This window comes from Passer montanus, unplaced genomic scaffold, assembly GCF_014805655.1.
Source record: "Passer montanus isolate IOZ18808 unplaced genomic scaffold, ASM1480565v1 scaffold15, whole genome shotgun sequence".
In the NCBI taxonomy this organism is placed as follows: domain Eukaryota; kingdom Metazoa; phylum Chordata; class Aves; order Passeriformes; family Passeridae; genus Passer; species Passer montanus.
The window spans coordinates 5,596,172-5,619,529 of record NW_024362051.1 but is presented as its reverse complement, the minus strand read 5'-3'; the positions used below and the strand labels follow the sequence as shown (position 1 = coordinate 5,619,529).

General features: G+C 50.9%; 1 protein-coding gene across 6 annotated transcripts in view; it reads right to left on the bottom strand.

Annotated features, from left to right (window-relative positions):
* Window positions 1-23,358, bottom strand: part of JADE2 (jade family PHD finger 2) — a 70,516-nt gene that overhangs the window by 46,706 nt on the left and 452 nt on the right. For 2 of the 6 annotated variants that reach the window (XM_039701751.1, XM_039701746.1), the window contains exons 1-4: window positions 22,962-23,352; window positions 16,629-16,686; window positions 14,141-14,226; window positions 2,757-2,914 (exon numbers count right to left, since the gene is read on the bottom strand). In XM_039701751.1, coding sequence (XP_039557685.1) covers window positions 2,757-2,914; window positions 14,141-14,226; window positions 16,629-16,686 — 302 coding nt within the window. In that variant the 5' untranslated portion in view covers window positions 22,962-23,352. Of the gene's footprint in view, window positions 1-2,756; window positions 2,915-14,140; window positions 14,227-16,628; window positions 16,687-20,337; window positions 20,457-22,961; window positions 23,353-23,358 lie in introns of those variants that run through there. The other 4 variants (XM_039701747.1, XM_039701748.1, XM_039701745.1 and 1 more) reach the window with 4 other exon arrangements.

The window sequence follows — 23,358 nt, the reverse complement described above, 5'->3', positions numbered from 1 at the left end:
TACTGCAGTCTGCACTGTCCCTGGCAGTCCAACACTGCCCTTTCCACCTCCCATTCTCACATCAGTGGCCCAAGAGGGAACACCTTGAGGGCAGGGATGCTTTGGGAGGGAGAGCTGCTCAGCAGCAGCACACCATCTCTGCTATGCCTTCTGGTGTGCATTCTGTCCTGATTAAAAAAAACCTGGCAGTGTCACTGCCTGTCCCCCTGGGAGTGCATCACGGCTACAAACCAGGTGCAACCATTAACACTGCTGTAAAATGAGCTCTTAATTTCACTCCCATCACATTGGGGAAGGCAAAATATTCCAAACAGGCATCTATCCCAGGACAAAGCCCTCCAGGCCATGCTTGCTGTCCAGCCAGCAAAGAGAAACACTTCAGGCAACTGAGACACAGTGCAAGGCAGAGAACAGGAGAAGAAAGAAGAGGAAGCTGAGGCTGTGGGCAAGCAGCACAATCCCCAAGCAGCCCAGGAGCAGCCTGGGATGAGCAAGGGTGTGACACAAACTCAAGGGGCTGCAGAAATCCACCTGGGATTAGCTGGGAGTGATGGAGTCAGCAATGAGTATCTGAGAGGTCACAGAGAATGGGTCAGATTTCAGAATTACAGACTTACAAAGGACTTTAAAGGGGTCATCAAGCTCCAATACCCTGCCATGGGTAGAGACACCTTCCCCTAGACCACGCTGCTCAAAGCCCTGTCTAGCCTGGCCATTCTTCCAGAGATGCAGCCACAGCTTCTCTGGGCAACCTCTGCCAGCACCTCACCACCCTTACTGGAAGAATTTCTTTCTAAAATCTGCTGCTTTAAAAATAAAACAAACTCTTTGTGGAGCAAGGCTTGAACTCAAAACAACGTTGAGGTACTGAATTTCAGCTGGAAAGAGCTGGAACTATTTCAGGAGGCAATTCCTCAAGGATTATGGAAAAGTGCCAATTCTGAGAATAATCAAACCAGTAAAATAATCTCAAGAATTAGGAAATTCTTCAGAGGATAACACTGGAAGAAAAACTGACACTGGAAGTGAAACTTCACACTCAAGGTGAGTGGGCAGCACCAGGATGTCCCCTCCAGAAACCAAAGGGGGACACCACCACCATCACAGTGCTGGGGGTGCCAGAGCAGGACAGAGTGGGATGGGGCCCTGGGAGGGAATGACCTGGTCCAGGCATCACTCTAGGAATAACCATGCATGAAAACTCCTGGGAGAGCTGCTCCAGGACGCCCAAACCCAAGGGCTTGGAAACAAGAAGAGAGGCTCATTTCCAGCCTGTCCTGCACCCCAGAAGGCCCTGGCTGTGAGGTGTGGGATGCCAAATCCCACTGCTGAGAAGCAGCACTCCTGGCTCTACATGGGCACTGCCAGCCCAGGCAGTGCCAAGCTATCACTTTTCAGCTGGAAATAGCCCCGGCACGAGCCCTCAGCTGGGGAGCAGAGCACTGGCGAGGCCAGACTGCGGTTAGCTATCAAAGACAACTAAAAAAAGATATTTCACACACAGGCTTTTTTTTTTCCCTTCTCTTTTTTTTTGGTTGCGTTTTTTTTTTTTTTTTCCCAAGGATTAAATCAACTCAACAGCCCCCTTTACAACTTCCCTTTTGATGTGTTCAGACTCATTAAAGTTTCATTTCTTTCTCTGTTTTCCCCGGGGGAGGAAGGGGAGCGTACACAAAAGTTTATTTCAGCAGCGGGGTCGGCAGCTGCAGCAGCAGCAGCTGCTGTTGCTGTGGGACAAGCGGAGCCTCCACCAGCCTTTGCTCTGTGCCCAAATCCCTTGGCAAAACACATCCCCCAGCAGCCACCCCAGTGCCACGAGCAGCCCCAGCATCGCCCTGGCACGACGCTGCACCAGTGTTCCTGCAGGATGCACACACAGTGCCACACGTCACAAAGGGAACACACCAGAGATGCAAAGCTCCTGTAAACCCTGTGGGGAGTTTGGGGTCTGATCCTGCAAGTTTTCAGATCCAACCCTGCAGGTTCAGGGGTCCCTTCCCAGCTTTTCCATTCCCCCCACTGGCAGCACCAACGTTTCCCCCACAGCTTTGGCCACTGCCCTGGGATAATCCCCCACACACGTCAAGGGAGTAGCAGCTCCCCCATGTTTCCATCTCGCCTGAGCAGCTGTTTAAGTGTCTATTTTAAAACTCAGTTCCCTATTTTAAAATAGCTAATGAGCCCCCGATCTCTGCTGACAGACGTCTTCTCTACAAGGTCTTGGGAGATGCTTCTGTGTTTGCTGGGCTCCTTTTCCCAAGCCCTGAATCTCAGCATGCCCAGCACGTCTCCAATCTGCACAAACATGGTAAAGAGGGAAGTTTTTAATTTAAGGGCCAACTCCTGCTCCCCTGCCGTGAAATACCAGTGGTACAACCACGTGCTCCTAGGCAGAGAAGCATCAAGCAGCCAGGCAGAGGCTGGCATTCTGCGTGGTTTGCTGTTGTTATTTTTTTATTGCTCCTTCGATTTTATCAGATCTTTTTTAAAATTTCCTGACCAAGAGCAAACAAGGAGCTGTCCCAGCTGGCCACTGCCCAAAAAAAGCCACGCACATGAGAGGGATTTTTGAGGATGTGGTGGGAGGTCCCCGTGCATCCCTGTGCAAGGCCAGGATCCCGAGCATCACCTCTGTGTGCTCTCCCAGATGGTGTGCACACCACCAAGGCAGAGGGGACCAGGCACAGGACCAGGTCCCCAACCAGGACCAGGTTCCCCATGGACAGAAGCAGATGGAGGAGACCCCACTCACTTACCTGACCACAGGTTCAGGGATGGCCTCGGCACTTGCTGGCACCTGGACACCCTTCTCCCACTCCTGCCTCCAAGGATCAGCCAGAACGTAGTACTCGTCAGGACTCAGCTGGAAGGAGTCAGGGATCTTCATGGCTGTTATCAGATCCGTCCGGAAAACCTGCACCGGGAGAAAGCCCAGCCTGAGTGCAGAGCCCAGACAGGCTGGGGCACTCCTGCCCAGGGAGGAGTCCTTGGGAAACTGCCCCCAGGGGCTGCACAGGGGGTGTCTGCATCACCAACTTCAGCGTGTCAAATTAAGCCCCTGCAGGGCAAGTCTTGGGCAGGAGAACATGGCAGGGACATGTTCCTCTGGAGGTTTTGGGCAGGAGAACATGGCAGGGACATGTTCCTCTGGAGGTTTTGGGCAGGAGAACATGGCAGGGACATGTTCCTCTGGAGGTTTTGGGCAGGAGAACATGGCAGGGACATGTTCCTCTGGAGGTTTTGGGCAGGAGAACATGGCAGGGACATGTTCTCCTGGAGGTTTTGGGCAGGAGAACATGGCAGGGACATGTTCCTCTGGAGGTTTTGGGTAGGAGAACATGGCAACAGGCAGGGACTCCCCTCCAGCCAGGCAGTGCCAAGAGCCCAAGCCCTGCAGCTGCAACCCCTTCAAGGCCCCCACACTGGGCAGTCAGGAAATCCAGCCACAGGGTGTGAGCTTGGACAAGATGCAGACCAAAAATTAGTTTTTAACTGAAGAAACAGGCTGCTTTATCTCAGGGGATTGATGGTTTCAGCACAAACACACAAATCTCCAAATGTCAAGGGATGTACAGCAAATGGGCTTCTCCACATTTGGCCTTCACAGGCCACAAGAAAATGTCGTTCTTGTCTTGAATAAAGATGTGGGAAACACAGAGCCACTTTGTCCCAAGCACCTTCACATCCTCCTCACGTCACTTCACCATCCTGAGCACCTCTGTGTCCCCTTCAGGTCACTTCACTGCCCCAAGCACCTCCATGTCTCCATCACATCACCTCATTGTCCTGAGCAGGGACAGACAAAAGCTTAAGACAGAAATTATCCAGCTAAAATGTGATCGAGGTGCTGCTTACATATCCACAAACACAGATTTCTCCTGACTCAATAAACCCCTTGTGAGATCAACACTGGTCCCCTCCTGCAGGAAAATCCTCCAGTCCTTCAGTGAGTGAATGGGCTCATTTTCCATCTCACTCGTGGCCCTGCAGCATCTTCTCCCAATATACAAGGATGAGAATCTCATTCTAAAAATATCCCTCACGGTAAGTAAGGTTTTCCTTCCAGAGGGCTGCCTGACAGCAATGACTCGAGCAATCCTGCCTCTTGCAGCACAAAAATAAATTGTAAATGAAAATGGATGATTTCTCCTCTCTACCATCTGCTATTAGCTGGAATAATAACTGCCAGTGCCAGCAATCCTGCCTGGACACCATCTCGCTCCATCCCTGGTACTTCTGCATTCCTTCCACAAGGCTGGGATGGATCAGGTGTTTTCTTTGGATATTGTTTAATCTCTTCACAGTCTGTTCTCCAAATGAGAATTGCTTTGTCAGAATCACAAGAAATAACACAGTATAGTTTTACATTTTTTGACACAAAGATAACACACTTTGGAGAGTATTTGGGAACCCAAATCGACTGAAATGCAGGAAACTAGACATTAAGTAAGACCACTGAGACCAGTATTTAGGTCAGTTTGTTTAATCCTCAGAGCCTCAGCTGCTAACCCAATTAGAGTTCAATACAATATATAAACAACCTTTGCTATGTTGGGACCTCTGAATTTCACTGTACTCTCCTCCTGATGCAGCTGTTTGGAGACATTTTTAACTATGTCCATATAAACCTGATTTGAGCTGGTCAGACACAGTCTTGGCACACCCTTCAATAAACATAATTAACAGCCTATATATTACAGTCAGCTCAGTTTGGGAAAGATCAGGGTCCTTTAAGCCTCTCTGTGTTAACACATGCTTACAAACACCACAGTAACCTTTTAACACACTGCCAGTGTGGGAAATTAAAAAAAATATTAAGAGAGGCATTAATTAAACATGAGAAGGGATATGTGAGATATCACAGTCCCTCCAGCAGTGTGGGTCTGTGATCCAAACGAGCACAGGAATCCCACTGTAGAGTGTTTTCTACAACAAAAGGTAGAAATGCACCCTGCTCCTGACAGCCCTGTGCTGACAGGTCACAGCCTGGGTCAACAGCATCTCCTTAACCCAGTCTCAGAGCCCAGCTCCAATGAGGGCAGCACAAACCTGAGCAATCCCTCACGCCTCAGAGCTCTTGGCTTGGGTGGATGAATGCTCCCCTGTGCCTGAACCACACGGGGCTGAGGCCACCATGGGGGTCAGTGCCACCCCCCTGCTCTGGCCACCAGCACCATACAATCACTGAAGCACAGAATCATTTAAAAAAGCCCTACAAGATCATCAAGTCCAACTGTCAGCCCAGCACTGCCAAGCTCAGCACCAAACCATGTCCCCAAGAGCCACATCCACATCTTTTTAATTCCCTCCAGGGATGGTGATTCCACCACTGCCCTGGCAGCCTGTGGCAGTGCTTAACCACCCTTTCAGTGAAAAACTTCTTCCTAATATTCAATCTAACCTTCCTCTGGCAACAGCACAATCCTGTTACAGAAAATACTGTTTTGAAGACACATGCCCTAGGGATCTATGGGCAAGGACAAGCAGGAATGGTTTCCAAAGGTGCAGGGCTCCCAAAAGATTTTCTGAATGACGTGGACTGGATCCTGCTGACGTGTGAGTACCCTCCTCCCTCAATGCCAGCTCAGGTGCCTCCTGAGGGCACCTCCTTTGATGCTGTGGGGTGCAGGAGCATTGCACTCTTCTTTCATGCAGGCAAATACACCCAGTTCAGCCAGGAAGCTGCTCAGGGCAGTGCTGGCAGTGCAGGGCAGGATGGCAGCATGCTCCTGCTCCCACCTCAGTGCACAGACCCAGCAGCCAGCTCCAGAGCAGTGGAGACCATGGGACTGCCCTTTGCATGACAACATTGGGAGGGTCCAGCCATGTCATCACCCTGCCCTGAGGCCTCTGGGCACTCACAGCAGCTGTGACCTTCCCAGACCCTTACCCCAAGCAAGAATCACCACTTTCTTTTGCTAGGTCAGCACCAGGTGACAGCAGTGAGGTGACAAGCCCTGTCTCTTTGGTTAACACCAGGGCATCCATGGAACAGTGTCAAAATCCTGGCCCATCACCCTCCTCCTACTGATGAAAAGGGAGCTGGAGGAGCCTGCACAGCAATGGGACCAGCCCTTGGTATAATTTCTCCCCTCTGCAAGATGCAGATCCCAAGCCCGTGGTTTCCTGCATTAAGTCTTCCCCAAATTCATCCCTTCTGGCCTTTCAGCTCGCATCAGAAGAGAAGCTTAGTTTTAATTTTAAGCCAAATAAGCACGATTGTATCTATTTCCCTGAAGATAAGGCACATCGCAGGCTGGATTTGCAATCTCACTACTTCATTTATTTAGTCCTTCTTGGAAAACAGATAAGCTCACCCATCCGACGGCAGCACGCGCGCCCGCACTTTATCACAGCGACGCCTCTGTCTTTTCATGAAGGACTGGATATGCTCAAATTATTAACTATCAAAGCAGAACACTTTAGAAATGATAGAACAGCACAGAAATTGTAAAGGAAAGCAGATCAGTTGTCTGGAAATCTCCCAACAGCTAATACGCTGAAATTGTAATCTAAATGTCTTTTTGTTTTGAATTGTCTGGGATTAGGGTTGGGAAAAGACTCAATTATTCTACTCAAACTCTTCTGAATTATTTATGAAAACCAAATAAAGGATAAATTGGGCACTGATGAACCGAGGACCTGGCGATGAAGAGAAAGTTGGGTACCAGAAAACAAGCAATTTTCCCTCAATAGGAGTGTTTACTGTTTCTCCCCGGCCGTGGGAGCTGACAGATTGTCTGCTGCCCTGCACCACCACAGCCCTGGCCAGGCTCTGTCCTTCCCTTTCAGCCCTGAATGGGATCTCAGTTATTGCCTATCGATCTGCCAGCAATGGGAAAGGCCAAACCAAGCCGTTCCTTTATTACCTCTGCTTGCTCAGGAACCTCACAGAGGTTTAGTGATGCTCAGAGATGCATCACAGCAGTGCCCAGGGCCAGCCTCTCCCTTTGTTACTGTCAGCTTTAAAGATGGGGGAAAAGAACATGAAATTTCAAAATCCCAAGATGTTTTTTCCTTCATATTTCCAAAAGAAATGGACATGGAGTCCACACCAGGTCGGTGTGGTTATGCAGTCTCAGACTCCAGGCAAACAAAGGAACGTGGGAAAAACCTTAATCTCCCTTGTATCTCACAGGCCAGGCAAACCTGGGCTACCCCTAGGACCTCCCCATCCTTGCTGCCCACCAGTTTGTGGTGTTGCACTGACACACCAGCAGAGCAAGTCCTGGCAGTCCAGTAACATGAGAAGTCACAGGGACACCACAGCCATGGTGCTCCCCAACAATACATCAGTACTTTTGTAATTTCTGTCATTTGCTATTTTGAAGCAAAAGCTGTGTTGCCTTTATGTATCAAAAAAAAAACCCGAACAAACCCTGAGCTAATTAAATGTAACATCCTCTGATGTTCCCATCCCAATGTGTCACTTGGATCCAGCCTTGCATTGGAAGGATGCTCCTGCAGGTATGGCAGAAACCTGCAAGGCAGGGGCTGGATTTGGCTCCTCCTTGAGCCCCTGGCACCTTTTACATCAGCTGCTCCACCTTGGTGAGGATCTGCTGCTTCTCCCCCTGAACACAGCCCTGCATCCTCTCCCTGTGACACCTGTGAGGCATCTCTGGGAGCTCTCCACGGACCAGCATCAATTTGTCCAACAGCTGCACAACCTCAGAGAAAAACACATACCCTGGGAGATGCCAAGGCACACAGTGCCTCACCACAACAGAAGGACGATGGACATGCCATGAGGCATCAGAAATGCTGGTCCCCATCCCTCCCTTGGCTAAGGACTCCCAGGCTGTGCTGCTTTCCAGCACTCTCCTCCTTCTCTGCCTCATCACCACCCAGCCCCTCTGAAAGCCTCTCCACCACCTTTCCATGCAATTCTCACATCCATTTCTAGGCTCTGTGATTCACTCACAAACCCCTTAATGAAGTGGCCAGCAATCTCCCTGCCATTCAGCTCCCACTCCATGTGCTCTGTCAAGGACTTGGCTTTTCCAGTGACTGCAGGTCTGAGCCTGCCAAATGCCCCCTTTGCCCCAAACAACCCACCCGAAACACCAACCTCTGATCCCGCGGGAACGACTTTCCTCTGGTACGAAACCAGCTGCTGGGCGAGAGCCAAAGAGCCGGATCTGTTTTGGGCTTTAAATCGAAATGAAAAGAAACACTCGTCTAGCACTGGGTTTAATTAGCTTTTAAAGCAGCAGCCAGCCCGGGGACTGCTGTGCCGGATCCGGCGCAGCCGAGCGCGCCCGGCACGGCCTCGGCATCCCCCGGCACGGCCGCCCGGCTCCAGGCGCCTGCTGCAAGCCAGCCCGGGAGAAAACAGCTCCAGAGGGACCAGGCAGCTCAGCCCAACACAGATGGGCTCCAGCAGGCTGGGTCCCTGCACACCAGGCTGCACACCAGGCTTCCTGAGCTGGCAGGAATTGTGTTACACGGCTTCCCCTGCATCTGTGCCCAGCTGACTTGGGAGCGTTCAGACCTTGCTCTTGGGGCAGAGGAATAAGCTCAGTCCCTCCTCCTTCAAATCCCAGGATGGGATGCCATTTTTTAAATACACAATAACATCTGTCCCTAAAAAGTTTTAGCAAAAAGAATTCTCTCCAAAGCACTCCACACTGCAAAGCAGTACACAACGTAAGAGAAGCCCAAAATGAAGTGAGTGCAGAAAACAGCGCTCACCAGGGAGAGGGTGGGCAGGAGAGCTGAGAAGGGATGGCCACAGCCTGCATCCGAGATCTCACCTTTGAATTCACTCCCTCCAGCACCCAGCAGAACTGTAATCCCCCCTGGTGCCTCACCCCCAGCAGCCATGTGGAATGTCACAGTGATGACCCCTCCACGGCAGGCAGGGGTGGTGGGTGCTCCGAGCACTGCTCCCAAGCAGGTCACTGCAGGCAGGGAGTGGGACTGCTTCTGACATTGAGATAACAGGCTTTCTTCAGGCTTTGGCTCAACACTCCTTTTTCCCTCCCTGACTGCAGTCCTGGCAGCAACTCCTGCACAGCCCCAGCCACAACCACCTTCCTCCATCCACACTGGGACCAGGGAAGTCTCCAGCTGCCTCATGAGCAGGACTCCCCCCTCACTGCCAGCCAGCTCTCTTAGCCCTTCACTCTCTCAAGCATAAAATTGTTTGTTATAGCTCATGAGTCACAAGGATTTTTAGAGAAAGGGAAAACAACGGGAACAATGGGAGCCCTGAGAATAGGTTTTGGTTGTACAAACTGTCTTGATATCAGCTTGAGATGGCACCTCTGTCAGTACAGCCCCGGCTGCCCCACCCCACTCCCCTCTGCACCTCCAGTCCTACATCCCTGCTGTTCTATCACATTTTTCCAACCCTTTCCAAAATGAGAAGAGAGTTGATACTCGGTAGCAAGGTTTTGAAATGCGGCAATGCCAGAAGTGTGTTTGCAAGGAGATATTATCTGCCTGTGGGGGAAGAAATCCTGAACTCCCATGTCCATTTGGGGAGCCAGCCTCCTATCTCTTCATCTAGTCTTGTTTCCTCTTGAAATGCTGGATGTTAAAGATTCAATGAACAACAGAACTCAAAATAGGAACAAGAAGCATTTTTGTCCAGCCCTTCTCAGCATTCAGAAGACAATGGTTTTAATCTGCTATCCCCATGCTGGCAAGGGAAAACTGACAAAGCCAAACTGCAGTCAAACCTTTCAACAGAGAGGGATTTTCTCCCCATCCAGCCCCATAAAAGCATGTCCAGTCTTGCTTGGCCACATCCATTAAAGCTCTTCTCCAAGCAGAGCAGAGTACAGGAACTAAATTCACACTGCACTGGGTCATTATATACCCAATGCAGGAGGAAAAAAACCATGATCCAATGCAGTAACAACTACTTTTTAGAAGGGAAAAGAGTTAAATCCTTGTAAAGAGATATAAAAAGGCGCCTTTCAAAACACGGAAGTAATATCTAAACAAGGCAGGCAGAAAATAATGTAAATTGTATAAATTTGTGGTTTCCCCTTCATCCTGAGCACTGCCTGCAGCTGCAGCCCCCTCTCCTCCCGAAGGTCTGGAGCGAGGGAGAAGGGCAGAGAGGATGTCCTGTGGGATGAGCAGCACCTGCTCAGCACAGCCCAGACTGCTCAGGGCTCTTCAGCTGAGAAAGGACGGCTGCAGGGCTGGCAGCAGGTGTTCTGCACAAAAAAGCAGGCTTTTGTCCCTCCAAAATATATTCCAGCAGTGCAGGTGAGCACTGTGGATCTCAAACAGCTCTGGAGGTAATGACTAACACAGCAGCTAAGGCAGTGACTCAGAGGCAGCATCCGAGGGAGTCCCTGGGCTGCTGATGGCTGGGAGCTGGCAGATAGAACCAGAGACTATCACTACACACTTGCCTTGTTCTTAGAGTCTCTCCTTAGACACTGACAACTGTTCCCTGTCAGGAACAGGAGAGAGGCTTGAAGGCTGCAGTCAAACCAGCGAGGCTCGTGCTCACATCCCCAGCAGCTCTACAGCCGGGGGCAGGAGTGCACTGATGTGCCACTAACAGAAGCAGAAATCCCTGCTTCAGGCATGTGTTACTCCCTGCTGCAGATTCAGCTCCATGGCAGGGATAACCTGAGCGAGCATCCCCTCCTTCCAGCTCCCAGGGTGGGGAGCACCACCAGCAGCTCCTTGCAGGAACCCGGGGAGATGGGTACCAGCCACCACGCTCCATTTGCAGACAAGTTAAGAGACAAACGAGCACTAATGAGATTAATTAAAATCACCAGATTGGTACTGCTATCACTGCAGATGCACGAAGCTGCTGGCAGCTGCCCAGGTTCATCCTCTGCCTTCAGGCAGAGCAGAGCAGCAGAGCCATGCCCAGGGCACCACCAGCATCAGGCTTTAGCCTTGAAGGCTCTGCTGCCCAGGCAAGGGGCAGGGAAGGACAACTGTCACCTCTGCGAGGGAGAGAGCCAAGAGAGAGGCCTGGTGCCTGGGACAGTCAGGAAAGAGCCCGGGCAGAGCCCCGTGACAGGCACAGATAAATATAATCACCCTCCCTGGCAATGGCCCCTTTGCGGATGTTTACAAACAGCTCAGTACTTTTCCATGTTAAGAAGCTTGTTTTTCCAGATGCCTTGTATCCGATGGTTTTTAATGTGTATAGTTAATCCCTTCTCACAGAGTCTTTCATAATAAACATCACCCCCTGACCTGAGTAATAACTATGTAACACTAATGCTTTTGATTTATCTGCTGCCCGGGTTGTCAGGAGGAATGCCTGTGTCTCTGGGACAGCAGCTCCCAGAGAAGTGGGGACATGGACTTGGAGAAGGGTAGGACAGGTTGGTGGGTCCATACACACACGAATGCCATTTCCCCAGCCCATCCTCCAGCATGGCCATCCCTCAGGAGACACCTGCACCCACTGCAGCTCTTGACAAAGCTACAATGTGTAAATCTGGAGCCTGAGTTATGGTTTGAAAAGATGTGTCCACCCAAAATGGCTGGGGGTTCAATATCCCTGCTAATGCACTCATCCTTCTCTCCCTATTATTATCCTGTGGTTTCCATCTGTCAGGGATGATGAGATCAACATCCATCCTCAGCAGGACGGACAAAAGAAAAGGTGATTCACTATTTCATGTGAAGTAGTTTGATAGCGGTGTAGTTTGTTGTTTTAGGTTTCTCAGTACTTGCTCCAACAGGACATGATGCCTGTCACAGTCTATGCCTGAAATCCCCCAGGGCTCCTGGGAGGATGTGCCAAACCCCACAGTGCTTGGACCAGACACACTCATGGGTGCTCACAGGAAGAGCAGAAGCTGGGTCACTGATGGAAAGGTTTAGAAGATGCTGTTGGAGAGGAAATTCATACTGGAGTGATCTCCAAACCATCTCCCTGCACTGCTGCAAGTCTTGGGGTGATACTCTATCCACCTCCAACAATGTCCTGACCCCTGAGTTCCAGCTGGTGCTGGTTTCCAGCAGACCTGCACACCAGCAAGGCAGGGGCAATGCACAGTGAGGGGAGCACAGCTGAGATCTGCACTGCTCCATCTGCTCGTGTGCCCACCAGGCTTCTGTAAAAGATGGTTTGTGAGCCTGAGCATCCTGGCCAAACTCCAGCTTGAGTAATCACACATGGCCTCCCCAAATTCCCCTAGAGTCTCAGTTCACATAAGCCACAGAGGTTCACTTTCTGTCCCAACTGCTGCTGAGCTGGCCACTGCTCAGCTTTTGCTCCACTTTATCTGTTCCACAGCTACATTTCATTGAGAGCCCTCCTCAGGGGATAATGGATCAGAAAGCAGAGGGAGGAGCCCTCTGCAGGCATCTGATGTCTCCCCAGGTGCCATGGACTAATATCTAGTTTTCACTCTAGCTGTTGCAGAGCAGCAACTTGGATCCAGCTCTTACCACACTTCATCAAGTCCAGAAGCATTTTCACTTGGAATCTTGGACTTATATTCAGTAGCAGCCAGGTAAAATCCTAGATGGCTGATTAAACTAACTCCTATTAAAGACAAAAATGTCTCTGCACCAGTGAGGCAGAAAGATGTCCCAACTCTTGGAGAAGTATTTTACTGAGCAGCAGCAGGGTGGCACCTATGACGCTGTTGTGACATGAGTCACATCTTCTCACATCTAACATGAGGCATCTCTGTGGCAGGGACTCCTGACAGCACCTAAAGGGCTCACCCAAGGCCTTTATGGACACATCAGGCACAGGGATGGGCAGTCATTTCAGAGAGGGGTAACAGTGCCACAGGAGGAGATGCCCCAAATGCTTCACTTTCCAAAGGAGGATTCAGCTCACAGAAATCTCCCCCACACCTACACTGAGAGACACATCTATAACCAAAACCCAACTTTACCAGTGCTAATATTCAATTTTCCAACAGCCTTGTTAGCAGCCAGTGACATCTGCACCCCTGGTTCTTGCTCTCTGGACTATTTCCAACTAACTCAGCTGGTAGTAGCAGCTTTCCAGTCCCTCTCTTTATCCAAGGCACAAATAACTTCAACTCTTTCAGTCTGTGTCCTTTGCCAACACAGATATTACAATGTAAACCTATCAGAGCAGCAAGAACCAAGTGCAGCTGTAATTCAGGCAGTGACCACAGGAAAACCTCAAAATCTCTACTCAGCTTGATGCAAAAGGAGGATGTCACAGAGGTTTGTGCTCACCAGGCCACAGCGTCAGGAGAGGTGAAATGGGGAGTTCACATGAGCCATGCCAGCTTCATCTGCTGCTAAACTTAGCACTGTTTGACTCCAGACCCCAGTCCAGAGGGAAGGGAATGTGAGAACAATGTCCCTCTGGCTTTGCTCGCGCTGCTGCTGAAATGAAGATGACCACTGCCAAACACCGCGGTTGCTACAACAGCAGCTCATGCCTGGTATAGTTTCCATGGCCAGTGGAAATGTATCCCAGGCACAAAAGGAAAACAGGACACAGCACCACCCCTTCCAACAGTCCTGGGACAAACAGCTCCTCCCACCCAAGGCCCAGCCCGTGCCCTCCAGAGCCAGCAGGTGAAGTGGGCAGTGAGCCCAGGATGGCAGCACTGCCCACACCAGCGAGGGAAACCCTGCAGCAAGGTCACACTGATGGCCTCAGCTCTGTCCCCGAGCCCCGTGACAGGGGGAAACCAACACAGCACAACCTGCAACTCAGCTGTGCTTCTCTCATTTCACAGCTCTCCACGCCTCCCACTTGGGGAGGAGTCACCACACCACCCTCCCCTGCCACCAGGGCTGTGACCTGTGCCGATAAAAACAGGGCACCCAGGAGGGCACCCAAACCAGGGAATCTTGGCATGCAGCCACCCCAGCACTGTGGGACCTCCCAGTCCCATCACACTTCACTGCTCTTGCCTCAGCAAGGATGGAGTGGGCACAAGGACCCCCACTGGTGGGTTGGGGCACAAGGACCCCCAGCCCTCAGCGGAGATGCTCACTGTGTGTCCCCATCAGCTGCCTCCCCGGGGAGCTGGGGCTGACACAGCTGTTGGGAGTGGTGGCTCTGCAGCACGGGCTCTGCCTCCTCGAGGGTACCCTGTCCTGGCACCCACTGCCACAGAAGCCATGGGCACGCTGGTTTCCTCTTCTGGGCAAGTGCAATCCCATGGGAAACTCTCCTTTGGGAAAAGCCTAAAAGCCCACGTACCTCAGAGGGCTTCTTCTCCTTCTGCCGTGACCAGGGGGATTTGGTATTCGGAATTTTAGAGCATCTGGAGGTGGATGTGGTGTGACCTGCAACAAGGCAACAGAGACAGGTTACCTGGGGAAGAGCCAAAGCTTTTCCTGACCTCACCAGCCCACTGCTCCAGCCTCAGCCAACACTTTGGGTCAGCACTCAGATGGAATAACACCTTCACATGACTTTTTTTTTTGTACAATATCATCACCACTGCTGCCACCCCTGAAAGGGAAGGGTAGCTAAAGCCTGAAATGTGATGGAACCACATACTACTGATCTTTATTTCCAACCCATCTGTATCATTATCACTTAAATCTAAGACTGTATTTGTTAATAATAAATAACAACTGATTATTGGAATTTCATGCTATAATAATGATGACAGTTCAGTCTTCTGTATAGGAGGACCCCTCCATATTCCAGTATATAAAAATGTTTCTGTCAGGTTGCAACAAAATAACTACCAATAGGCCTATTTAACACTGATATTATCCTTGGAGGGCTAAATAGGAGGAAACACTACTGTGTACATAAGCAACATCCAAACACTGTGGAGCCAGGAGCTGAGCTTACTCAGGGATAGGCTGTGGTACCACTGCAGTGGGAAACTGTTCTTCCACCAGCTCAGGTAGCTGAGCCCAGGTAAATTTCACATGCTTACTTTTCCTGGCAGGGAAGAGGCACCAGCTCGACCTGCATTCTTTACTTGCAGTGCACTTTCTTGTACTTCACAAAATGAAGGCCAAATGTGGGGGCATCACCTGTTCCCAAAAGACAGCTTGTTTTTTGAAGTTGCAGGCCAGGTGTTATTAAAGAGGGTTCCATACAAATCAAATCCTTTATTATAACACCTCAGAACACAACAGGACTGTGTAGACAAAGCCCAGAGCAGACATCCTATACTGCAGCTCCATGGACACACTGCTTTACTCACCAAGCTGCTCCAAGGAGTGCAGCAGCAGCAGCTCACAGCTTTCATAGAGAGATCAGCACTAATTTCCACCTTGCCCCCTCTTCTCAAGCTAAAATGTGATGCTACAGCTATACAGGCTTGGAAAACACACCACAACTACCCTTTCCTGGCAGAGGCATGAAAAAGAAGGTCACCACTCTGTTTACAACTATCCTGCAGGAGAGCATTTGTCAAAAGCTTAGATATCACCTGCAGCATAAATATCCAAGCCCCACAGAGATAAGGCCATGTTGTTTAATACCATGATTAAAGATGCCTTACCCCCGAAAGGCAGCGAAGCCAGCGAGCACAGCTCGGCTCCGTAAGCCTTTGAGCATCTGGGGATTAGGAGACGGGAAGTTTGGAGCAAGGCTTCCAAAACAAACCCTTTTCTGAGATAGAGATGTTTCATTTTACGAGAAGCAAGGGTGTTGACAGAGCCTGAAACACTTTCTGTAGGCACAGCTCAGCCCCCAGGCCCCCTGGGCTCCAGCAGGATGGGGGTCCCCGCTGGCAGCCAACAGCAGGTTCCCGTGGTGCAAACTCCACTCACACTGACAGTATTTTTGGCTAAAGCTGTGGGAACAGCAGCCAAACCCAGCAAGATCAGCCTTTCCATAACCCCCTGTAATCTCTCCATCATCCTGTTAGGAAAAAGCCCAGAAGTTTAGTGTCTTTAGTAAAGTCCCTTTCGTTCTCGGATATCCAGCAGCCAGATCCTGTAAAGTGTGGAGAGCAAATTCCCAGCACGGCCCAGATGAAATTACTGTGACATTTGTAAGAAACCAAGAGCAACTAGTAAGAAACTCCAGAGTCCAGACAAGGGATTAGGCTGGTGCCTTGAGGGTACTGAACACCGAGGCACTGCGGTATGTCTGCAGCGGGTGAAACCCTGGAATAAGTGGGAGAGGAGAGTGCTGTATTTATAGCCAAAATTCAGCACATTTGCACATGTTTATTGTTGAACACATGCTTCTGTGCCTTCCTGAATGAGGATGAAGTGAGGTAGATGCTGAAAAGCAAGCGTGGGCTTGCAGGTTTTGCTGGCTTGAGCCTTATCCCTTTTCCCGCATCACTCTTCAGTTTGCAAGAAGGGAACAATGCGGCTCCAGTTTTACTCTGACTCCAGTAAAAACTTCCCTTTCCCCTGGTACAACCAAAATCAAGAGCAAACTAGTCTCAGGCTGTAGCTCACAGGAAAGGACAACTCATCTACAAAGGGTGTTTGCTGCTTCGTTAGCAGATCTGCAATCAGCAGCTCTCCTCGCCCAGACTCCTCACACGAGGGAGACACTCTCATCAGTTAAGAGGAGCCACAGCCAAGTGTTTAAATAAATTGATATCAGCTTGCTGCTGCACTTCTGACAAACCCAGCCCTGCACACTATTCATTGTGCACACTTCCCAGTAGATGCAGTTTCCTCCACTCTTTGTAAAGTAATTATTCAAGCATTTTGACTGCTGGAGGTGAATCTTGTTCAAAGCTTTGAATTAAAGGTCTTACTGTCAGTGGTGTCCGAGTTATCACTGCTGATGGAGTACTTGCGTCGTTTTTCTTCCATCTGTAACAAAAGAAATGGAACATTACACTTCATGTCCACAAAACTCATCTCAGCACCAAAGCACTGCTATCTCAGTATCTGCACACCCTCCTACCCCAGCACCAGTCAGTCCTGATCCTCAGGACAGACAACTACCCAGAGGCTGAAAAAAAATGCAAGAAAACAATTCTCATGGATTTTTAAAAAAAACTTTAATTGTCTTTCTACCATCTCTTCCCACCCCCAGTAGTTACAGTGGGTGCATCTGGATCACTCAGTTTGCATGGAAATTTGTCAGTGCAGGATTTGCATCCAAATGTCTCATCCTCTGCAAGAGCACTGCCAAGGGAGGAAGCTCCAACAGGACCAGAGGATGCCCTCAAGAGACCACGGTGCTGTTGGATGGGAGAAAAGATGTTCTGGGAACCACCTGTCCCAGCTGCAAAGCGAAGAGTGAAGACAGAAGAATGGAAACTGCACACTCTCGGTATGTCTGCAGGGGGAAGTACAAGCATCCCGGAGCTGAAGAGAACCCCTGTGTACCACAAGCCTGGGGTTTTACCCTCTGACTCATCTTCCCATTCAGCCCTATCTACTTCTTTTAATACCTCGGGAGTATCTGTCACACAGGAAGCACCTCCCATCACTGTGCACTGCCCGGAGCTGGCACCAGAGCTCCCAGGGGTGGGTGAGTGGCTTCTGCTCAGCTGCCCTGACTGCTCCATCCCCTCAGAGCTGCAGTCACAGCAGCAGGTACCACTGCACTGATGAGGAGACCCCTTTCAAGCTCAGCTGATTTGCTTTGAGACTTTGAACAAGCCACAGGAGTGCCCGAAATCAGCAGCTTCTCCTGAACTCGTCCCTTGGGAGCCAAGCACCCGGAACTTAAAGTAGGTGCTTCAGGAAAAAAAAAGAAGAAAGGTACTTTAACTTCTGAAAATCCAAATTTTACCATTGTGGCTGGTGGTTGATCAACGTGGCTCCCAACAGAGGGCTTGGGCAGCTCTGGATGGAAAGGGCTACCTGTGGACCAGACAACTATCCAACAGTTGGACAGTTGTCAAAATACATCCACAGGAAACAGTCTTAACCTCACTGAAATCTTCCTAGTACTTTCTGAGATATTTTCGAAGAGTCTGAATGCGTTCAAATGTTATACCCACTATTGCTTCCACAAATGATAAGTGGGAATGATAATGAAACACTGGGTTTGTGTGGTTTGGTTGCAGCAGGTACAAGCAGCACACAGACTGGGATAGTAAGCTAGAGCATGGCATTTCCCCCCAAACATCAGGAAATGTTCCACATAAGCATATAAAAACCTTGTAATAGCTGTATTTTACAATATATGTGCTATCACAGCGTTATAAAGGAAAATACTACAAAATATCCTAAACATTTAAACTATCAGTGTTGTGGTAAGGCATTGCCCTGTCAAAATGTGACTTAAAACACTCCCTAAGAATATGGCAATATCAATACTTTTCCCCTGGTGATTCAAGGGGAAACAGATGTTATTAAACCAGCCTTGTTCCAAATAGCCATTAGATTTTGCTTGGGGGAAATGAAATAGAAGATAGCTCTAACTGCAGCTGACTTACTTTTAGTGAAAATCCTACCTCAACCTTCTAAACTGGTTCCTACTGGTCTGAAGTGACAAACAGACATTTGGAGCACAAAGAGCAAGGCTTTTATTGATTCTGGAGTTCCTAATCACAGAGATTAAATAAACCAAAGCCAAGAGGAGGGAAAAGAACACCTGAGGTGAAGCAAAGGAATGCTACTGATAGCCAGTGAGATTTCCCAGGTTTCCCATCTTTGCTTTTACAGCAAGGCAGCATCACTGACATCACTCTCCTTCCAAGGCAGGGAAAAAGGTTTGCAATCAATGCTCAGGTAGCAGGAGGCTGGCACTGGTTTTGGCTGATACGTATGAGGAGATGCACTGATCATCCCTCTCACTGAACTTGGTGCCTGCATCCTGCTGCTGTCCCACAGCTGCCTACAGAATTAACACACTCACTACGTAACAAGATGAATTGATATTCACATACAGAAGTGGCTCACATTGCAGGTAAAAATAGCGTCTGTACTTCAGTAAATCATTTTGCCACTGTTTGGCAGGATGCAAGACAGCATCCTCCAAACCAAACTGCATTAAATTTGTGAATGAAATTCTGGCTTGAGCAAAGTGCAGACATCTCTGAACAGCAGCACTGAAAGGCTGGGCAGGGCATGGCACACTGTGTGCCTGAAAGGAGCAAAAGTTCTGGCCAAAACCAGGACATTCTAGAAAATTGTTACACTGCAGACCGTGCTAAGAAGATACTGCTTTCTGAGGGACTCATCTCGAGCAGCCAAACAGTAGTAAACCGCATGGCACTTAAGAGAGGAATTTACTGTAGAAGGGTAATTGGGCCATTTCCCCATCTGTATCCCAGAGTTATAAAGTCTGATGGTGGCTGAGCTCCCACCACCCTTTTGGCACCCGCAGGGGGTGGCTGGGGGTGGGGAGGGCTCGCTGCCCACATCCCTCCCAGGGCTGGAGCTCCAGCTCCCAAAAGCTCTCAGGAGCAATTCAGTTGGTGAACTACTGAGCAACTTAAGTCCCCACAAAATATCGTCTCTGCTCCAAAATTAATCTTTTGTTTACATTAGAAGTTAATTTCACCTTTAACTGACCCATTCCCCACATGGCATCATTAATAAAGTCATAACAAATACCAAAAAAATTTGTAATACTTTGAAAAGGTCACTGTTAGGTCAAACTTGGCCCAAAATCTAGTTTTTACAGAGCCAGAAACCAAGTGAAAGGTTTCTATGTAGGCTTGCTTAAAAAATTCAAACAGAAACAGATGTGGGTTTCTTTTATAAACAAATGAACATCCCCCTGAAGTGTCTGCAACTCAAATCCACAGGCATAGCCCTGGCTAATGCCTGGAAACCAAAAACTGAACTGCTTGCAAACCAACACATGTTTAGCATTGCCTTTGTTCAAAGCTGAGAAAGGCAGATAAATGCTAAACCTAGAAGATGATGGCCCTTCATCAGCCTAAACAAATGTAAATCACTATGTCCTTGGACAAATTAGCACCATTGGTGTTAAAATGGGGATGATGGCCTCAGGCTGGCTGGTCCTGCCTCACAGCAGGGGAAGGCTGGAGAGGAGCTCATGGGAATGTAATTTTGCCCAGCCCATGCAACCTGGGAGAGGTGAAGGCAACTACTGCTGGCACACAGAGATGCCTGTGCCCAGACCCTGAGCTCAGCTGGGCACGCTGCCAGGGACAGGCACCCGCTGCCATCCACACTAAACCGAAATGCCTCATCCAGCTTCAGCTAGCACAGAGATCTTTCTCTGCAGACCCCTCCACCAGCCCTGTGCTCTGGAGAGCCCCCTGATGTTTCCCAGCTCCCTGCAAACTCTTCTGCACATCAACTCCACGTGCGATCTGGAGATTTTTAGTGGCATCCCAGCACCCTGTGCAGAGGCTGTTTCCACTGTTTCCAAGAACGAACCATTCTGATTCGTGGCAAGCAAATAGAGAAATCCATACATGCCTTTGCTCCCCACTTCCACAGGGAACAGGCACAGAAACCTGCATAAGTTGCAGAAAAAAAATAAGAAAAAAAGAAAAAGAAAAAAAAAAAAGGAAAGTATTTGGTCATCACCTCCTCCCAGCGTCCCCGCAGGCTGAGGGATGCGCCGCGCTCGGTCCCCGCGCCGTCACCTCTGACGCTGTGAGCAACACCGGCTCAATGATGTGCTCTGTTTGTGAGCTGCAATGAGACTGCAGAAAAACCACTTCCCTGTTTGTTCTTCCAGCCCAGAAATAGGAACACAAACAGAACATAGTGCCCCCAGCGGCACGCACACGGCTCCGGCCACCGACCCCGCGCCGGGGACCCCGTCCCGGAGCCGCCCCGGCACCTGCGCCCGGCCGCACCGAGCCCCGGGGCTGCTCCCGACGCATCCCCTCCGCCTCTAACGCGCCTTTCCCTCTGTCTAGGAACACCAGCCAGTTGTTAGAAAGTGTAATAAAAAGGGTGGAGGGCTGGAACATCCCAGTCAGTACACCGTGGGAGGGTTGTCCTCGTCCCATTGCCTTTTCCCATGAACAAATTCTGGAGCCAAGCGCTGCTACAGGAGGCTCTGAGAGAGCAGCAGCATCCCCCAAATTTGCACAGCCCCAATTTCGTAGTAACAGGGCAAACTTTTGGACCAAAGGATGCACAGCAGCAGGGCCAGCAAGACCCGCAGCAAATCGTGGTGCTCAGCCCCTAGAGCTGGGAGACGCTTTTCCTCATCTCCCCGGGAACCCTGCAAAGTGTGAACGCTAAAGAGCAGGATCCTGGTACCTACACCAACCATTTTCTGGGCAGGAGCCTGCCCCTGCCTGCCGGGGCTCGTCTGTCCCTCGCCTCCTCTACAGGCTGCTGCCAGCCCCAGCTTTCCAGCAAAAGCTCAGGTGCCCAGGTGAGGAGCAAGCCATCCCTCCTCTCCTCCATACCAACGCTGCTGTCTTGGCTCCCCAGGGCAAAATTTAATCTCATTTCAATTTAAAACAAAACAAGCCCTCGTTTACTTCCTGTGCTTTGCCTTTCTCCACACCTACAAGGGGCTTTTTTTTTCTTTACTACTCACGTTTATAACTTTACTTGCCACTTCTGACTCGTTACCTTATAATTATCTATTTTTTCTTTAGCAAGCCCAGACAGAGCACAGGTAATCAGAAAGGTTACTGAGGGCACTGGGGCCACCCCTGCCTTCCTGGGGGAAGGTGCAGGCAGCGACACAGGGCATGAGAAGGGACACCAGGCACAGCTCCACGCCCACAGCCAGCTGCCCCATCCTGCAGGTCTCTTGAGCATCAAAAACTCAGAGGAAATCAACAGGAGATACAGATACTCCAATCTTTGTGAAAGATGAAAACCCACAGAAAGGTGAAGACCAGACCTGGTCTGAAGGACCATCCACCCACCAACTTTCAGAACTTGGGTGTCAAACACCATTGAGAGCAGTCAATACTTTAAAGGAATTGCATCTCCTTGCCTACAGACCCCCTAATGTGCACCCTCCATCCTTTGCTCCAAGCCTACATATTTGAACATCAGCCTCAATTTTCTTAAGAAAAACAAATTTAACCTTCGATTTAACCTTTCTGCAAGCTATTTTTACTCCTATCTCAAGCTTATTTTAACCCCAGTAGCCAATAAATGCTTAAAGGTCAAACACCATTCCTAAAAGCTGGACTCCTTACCCCTGGGGAGAAGGCTGAGATCAGATAATTGGTTTTATTCCCCCCAAGCAAAACCTCCTCTTAGAACTGTCCAAGCGGTCGGAGGGTGCTGGCTTCAACCCTTCAAAACAATTTTCACTGTGGGGGCTGAGAAAGGCACTGAGAATTTTCCCTGTGAACGCCATGCCATCCTTCTCTTCCCGCTCAAAAAGCGCTCAAAACGTATAGGTACGGAGAGAGAGAGAGAAATGTATTTTCCCCTCATTGCGACCGAGGCTGACAATCCAGCAGCCTCCCGCCTTTACAGCGCTTCCCAACTTCCAGCTGGCTGCTAGGGGCTGGGCCGGGGCAGCCGGGGCCGCCGGGGCCGCTCCCAGCCCCGCGCCCTGCCCGGGCCGGGGCTCGGCAGGTGGGCAAGGGGCAGGAGCGGCGCCGGCTGCCCCAAGGATGCGGAGGGCGCCCGGGGATGGGGCAGGTGGCCGGGGAGAGAAGGAGGGGCGGCCCTGGGGGGGGACATCGGCGCGGGGGGCCGCGGGATGTTTCACATTTCCGAGCGCGGGCGACGCCGTGGGGGGAGCGGCGGAGCCTCCGGCAGCCCCGGGACCGAGCGGCGCGGTGCGGCGGGGGAAGGCGGCGGGGAAAGCCCCGCGGTGAGGAGGGAGGGAGGGAAGGGGGGNCCGAGCCCGCTGCCCGCCCGAGCCCGCGGGGCGCCGGGGCGTCCCCTCCTCTCCCGGCGGGCAGGGCAGGGCGCGGGGCCGCTGCCGCAGTCATTAATTCGGGGAATAAAGGGGCGAAGCGGCGAGCCGAGCCTTGAAAAGTTCTTGTTTACGTCCCCGCCGCCTCCCTCTCCCGCACTTCCAAAGGAGAGTGACCACCGTGCGCCATCCGCCCCGGGAATGGTGCACATCCCCCGCCCGGCAGCCGGGGGAGGGAGGGGAAAAAAATAAATAATAAAAAAATAAAAAGACATGTATACAGCAAAAGCAGGGGGAGCTGCAAAATAACCATCCGCTGCAAACCCAGCCCGCTCCCGCCGCCACCCCGCCGAGCCTTTACCTTGGCCAGGAGTGTCCGCCCGGAGTTGCGCCGGTCTCTGGGGTGACAGGCGGGAGGAGGCGGGGGCGGGGGATGCTCCCGCAGTCCCCGGCCGGGAGAGCCCCCTCGGCGGCTCAATCCGGTGTCATTGCCAGGGCCGCGCCGCCCGGGCCCTCCTTAGGAGCGCCCGCCCGGTAACTCCATGGATGCGGTCCCGCTCCCAGCCGAGATGGCCGCTCCGCCGCGGCCGGGCGAGCCCTGCCCGCCTGTTTCTCTTTCTTTTTCACCCCGCACTTCCTCCGGCGCTCCGCGCCCCGCCGCCGCCCGGGCTCCGGCTCCGGCAGGGAGGCGGGGAAGCGACTTTCGGAGCGGGGACGGATAATGGTGGCGGTGCTTCCACCCCCCCACCCACCCCCCC